This window comes from Miscanthus floridulus, chromosome 5 (assembly GCF_019320115.1).
Source record: "Miscanthus floridulus cultivar M001 chromosome 5, ASM1932011v1, whole genome shotgun sequence".
Taxonomy (NCBI): domain Eukaryota; kingdom Viridiplantae; phylum Streptophyta; class Magnoliopsida; order Poales; family Poaceae; genus Miscanthus; species Miscanthus floridulus.
The window spans coordinates 37,202,689-37,207,275 of NC_089584.1; the positions used below are offsets into that span (position 1 = coordinate 37,202,689).

General features: G+C 51.8%; 1 protein-coding gene across 1 annotated transcript; it reads left to right on the top strand.

The window, feature by feature from the left end:
* The first annotated feature begins 2,320 nt into the window (after positions 1 to 2,320).
* Positions 2,321 to 4,288, top strand: LOC136454524 (disease resistance protein RGA5-like). The gene is made up of 3 exons (XM_066454916.1): positions 2,321 to 2,387; positions 2,486 to 2,825; positions 3,028 to 4,288. The coding sequence occupies exons 1-3, from the start codon at positions 2,321 to 2,323 to the stop codon at positions 4,286 to 4,288; spliced, it is 1,668 nt and encodes a 555-aa protein (XP_066311013.1).
* The last annotated feature ends 299 nt before the right edge of the window (positions 4,289 to 4,587 follow it).

The following is a 4,587-nucleotide window of genomic DNA, read 5'->3' on the forward strand; positions in this document are numbered from 1 at the left end:
CACGTTCGGATGCGTGGCGTACATCAAGACGGTGAAGCCCAACCTCAAGAAGCTCGATGACCGCGGCACGCCGGCTGTGTTCATCGGCTACGAATCGGGCGCCAAGGCGTGGTGCTTCTACAACCCCGCGTCGGGACGCGCCGTCGTGTCCCGGGATGTCGTGTTCGATGAGCCGGCATCCTGGAACTAGGAGAAGGAGGACTAGGGCATGCAGGACGAGCTGGTGGTGGAGTACCACGTGATGGACACCGACGCTAGGCACGACTACATCGACACTGTGGCGACCCCACCATCTGGAACCAGTCCCGTGCATGACGCGGGCGCGCCATCGCCCGTTGCACCGTCCTCTGCGTCTGCGACGCCCGCTCAGCCCACTGCTCTGCCAACGCAGCCTGAGTTCGTGTCACCTCCCCCGAACGCCGAAGAGTACTGGGATGCCGACAATGACGACATGGAGCCTAGGTACCGCACCCTTGACAACGTTCTCGGGAACGCTTTACCACCTGGGCATGCTGCACGCCAGGTGGCTGCAGAGCTCCATCTGCAAATTGAGGAGGAACCTGCGACGTTCGCCAAAGCAGAGAAGCAGCAACCCTGGGTCGAGCAATGCTGGAGGAGATGGACTCCATCGAGAGCAACCGTACCTGGCGCCTTGTACCCCTTCCTCCTGGTCACCGGCCGATCGGGTTGAAGTGGGTATACAAGACGAAGAGGAATGCTGACGGCCAGGTGGTGAAGCACAAGGCGCGTCTCGTGGCCAAGGGCTACGTCCAGCAGGCCGGAGTGGACTTCGACGAGGTGTTCGCGCCGGTGGCGCGAATTGAGTCGGTCCGGCTCCTGATTACGCTGGCTGCCCAGGAGGGGTGGTCCGTGCATCACATGGACGTGAAGTCCGCCTTCTTGAATGGGGAGCTGAACGAGGAGGTTTATGTACGCCAGCCTCCCGGCTTCATCGTTGACGGCCAAGAGGACAAGGTGCTACGCCTGGACAAGGCGCTCTACGGGCTACGTCAAGCGCCGAGGGCGTGGAACACCAAATTGGACCACATGCTGGGCGAGCTTGGCTTCTGCCATAGCGAGTCTGAGCATGCGGTCTACGCCAGGGGCAAAGGGGCATCCCGGTTGCTAGTGGGGGTCTACGTAGATGACCTCATCATCACCGGGAACGCCGCCGCCGAGATCGACCACTTCAAGCAGCAGATGAAGAGCAGGTTCAAAATGAGTGATCTTGGTTTGCTGTGCTTTTATTTGGGAATTGAAGTGCAGCAGGGGAGCGATGGCGTCAAGCTCTCCCAGACAGCGTACGCGTGCAAGATCCTTGAGCGCGCCGGCATGAGGACCTGCAACCCGTGCCACACCCCGATGGAACCACGACTGAAGCTGTCGAAGTCGAGCACTGCAGAGGCAGTGGATGCCACTGAGTACCGGGGCCTGGTCGGGTGCTTGCGGTACCTGGTGCACACACGCCCGGACATCGCCTTCTCCGTGGGGTACGTAAGTCGCTTCATGGAGAGGCCCACCGTCGAACACCTGAGTGTGGTAAAACGCATTCTACGCTACATCGCCGGAATGATCGACTACGGCTGCTTCTACAAGCGCGGCGGACAAGAGTTGAAGCTGCTGGGGTACAGCGACTCCGACATGGGCGACGACATCGATACAAGGAAAAGCACCACCGGCGGCTGTTCTTCCTCGGCTCTTGCCCAGTGACATGGCAGTCACAGAAGCAGAAGGTCGTCGCCTTGTCATCCTGCAAGGCGGAGTACATCGCAGGGACGACAGCTGCCTGTCAGGGCATCTGGTTGGCGCAGCTCCTTGCTGAATTGAAGAGTGAGAAGCGTGCGGCCTTCGTTCTGAAGATGGATAGCCAATCTGCCATTGCCCTCAGTAAGAACCCAGTCTTTCACGATCGAAGCAAACACATTGATGTTCGATTCCATTTCATTCGAGAGTGCATCGGCGATGGGAAGATGGACATTGAACACGTCCGCACTGAGGAGCAGCTCGCTGACATACTGACGAAGCCACTGGCGCGTGATCGTTTCTGCGAACTTCGTGTGCAGCTGGGAGTCGTCAATGTTGGCAAGGAACATCAGGTTTAGGGGGTGAAATGTGAACAGACTATGTAAACCTGTGTTCAGTTCGTTTGTTTCAGTTAGTCAGTTGAGCTCAGCTTTGGATCAAATCAATCCTCCCGAGCGCGTCCTGTATTCAGGGGCCACAACGTGCGCTTTGACCGCGTTGTGGCCGTTGCCAGCCGCTCGGTGCGCGACGTGACTTGGTGCATGGGATGGCGCGCACAACTCGGGTCATGGCGGGCATGGCGCGCATGGCGGAGGGCGAGAATGGCTCGGCCACTCCTTTTCCTTTCCTGCAGTTTACGTTTGGTAGATGCTCAATGTATATAAGTAAGGGCGCCTAATACAGAAAAGCTATCGCGGTTGCGACGGCACCAAAATCAGTGTCCAATTGTGTTCGCGTTGAGTTCAATCGTTGATCGGTTCTTCCCCGTCGGAGCTCCGATCATCGCCGGAGTTCGGTTCCGGCTGTCAGTCCGATGGGTCAAAGAAGCATGTGCAGACTGTGTCGATTGTTGGATTTGGCGGGTTTGGCAAGACAACCCTTGCCAAAGCACAGTATGACAGGGTCGAAGCACAGTTCGACTGCGTGGCCTTTGTGTCGGTGTCCTGGACTCCTGACATCACCAGAATTTTCAACAAGATGCTATATGAACTTGACGAGGAAAAGTATGCCGGCATCAACGAAGCTGTCAGGGATTTAGAGCAACTCATCACTGAGCTGAGAAGGTTTCTGCAGTATAAGAGGTATGCTTCACCAAACGCTGTTTCAATTTCGTTTTCATCAGTGTAAGGTGCAGGCTGCAGGCTGCAATAGGTTACCTAGTATTGAAACTAACTAGTACATTTTAATTTTATTCACACAAAGAAACTTAATTCTCTCAGAATCGAATATCAGTTATACGTTTAGTTGATTTGCTAACTAGTGCTCCCCAAAAACAATACACAGGTACCTCATCGTGATTGATGATATATGGGATGAAAAATTATGGGAAATTAAGTGTGCCGTTCCTGAGAACAACTCCAGTTGTCGTATAATCACAACAAGCCGCAAATTAAGTGTGTCTGAAGCATCCTGCTCTTCCATTGATGACCATATTTATAGGATGAAACCTCTGTCTGATGATGAATCTCAGAAGCTGTTCTACAAAAGGATATTTCATCAGGGAGAAGGATGTCCACCCGAATTGGAACAAGTATCCAAGGATATCCTCAAGAAATGTGGCGGGGTACCATTAGCAATTATTTCCGTAGCTAGTCTTTTGGCTACTCATCACAATCATAATATAAAAGCAAAAGATCAATGGCATATTGTGCTCAATTCTATTGGTCATGGACTTACAGACGGCGGCAACGTGGAGGACATGAAAAGAATACTTTCATTTAGCTATTACGATCTTCCTTCTCATCTGAAGGCTTGTTTAGTGTATCTAAGTATATTTCTGGAAGATTATGAGATTAGAAGAGGTCGATTGATATGGAGGTGGATAGCCGAGGGTTTAATCCAACATAAGAAGGATGAGGAAATTTTTTTTGAGCTTGGGGACACTTACTTTCAGGATCTAATAAACAGAAGCATCATACAACCAGTAGGTATCAATGATGAAGGCAAGGCACTAGCTTGCCGTGTGCATGACATGGTGCTAGATCTCATTCGTTCCATATCAAGACAAGAGAACTTCGTTACAATGTGGGATGGTACCGGTCAAAGCAAATCCTTGTTAGGTTGCAAGGTTCGCAGGCTATCCCTCCAAAGCACCACCACCGCACCTTGTCCAGCCACGAGCCTGCTGCAAGTGAGGTCCTTCACTCTCTTGAATGCTGCTACTGCTATCGACTCGATGCCATCCCTTTCACAATTCAAAGTTCTACGCGTGCTGGATCTAGAAGGTTGTGACTTTAACAAGTGCGGCGGACATTCAAAACTGAGGCATGTCGGCAATCTCTCTCAGCTGAGGTATCTAGGGCTGAGACGAACTTACATCCGTGAACTGCCGGTAGAAACCGGCAAGTTACAGTTTCTTCAGACACTGGACGTAAGAGGAGCTCATGGTTTACAAGAACTGCCGCCGACCATCTCCGGGCTGCGAAACCTGATGTGCCTGCATATTGATCGGCACACGAGGCTACCATTTGGGTTAAGCAATCTGACCTCCCACCACGAGCTGACCGGACTGAGGGTCGGCTATGACTCTCTGCCGACGTTGTGAGAGAGCTCAGCCATCTCACTGGGCTGAGGGTGCACAGGGTTAGGTGGCAAGAAACGGATTTCGACGAAGCTCTGGTGCAGTGCCTAGGAAACCTGCCCAAGTTCCAAAGCTTAGATATGCGTACTTGATAAGGATATTAAACAATAGAAGTCTAACAATCCTAACAAAAAAATCTTAGAGATAGACCGGAATACAATGAATCCAAATAAAAATATTTAGATTTTATGAAAATATCTGTAGAAGGCTTTCAAAATTGAATTTTGCTATCTGTCGATAGATTTTCTAGTACTGAATATGTC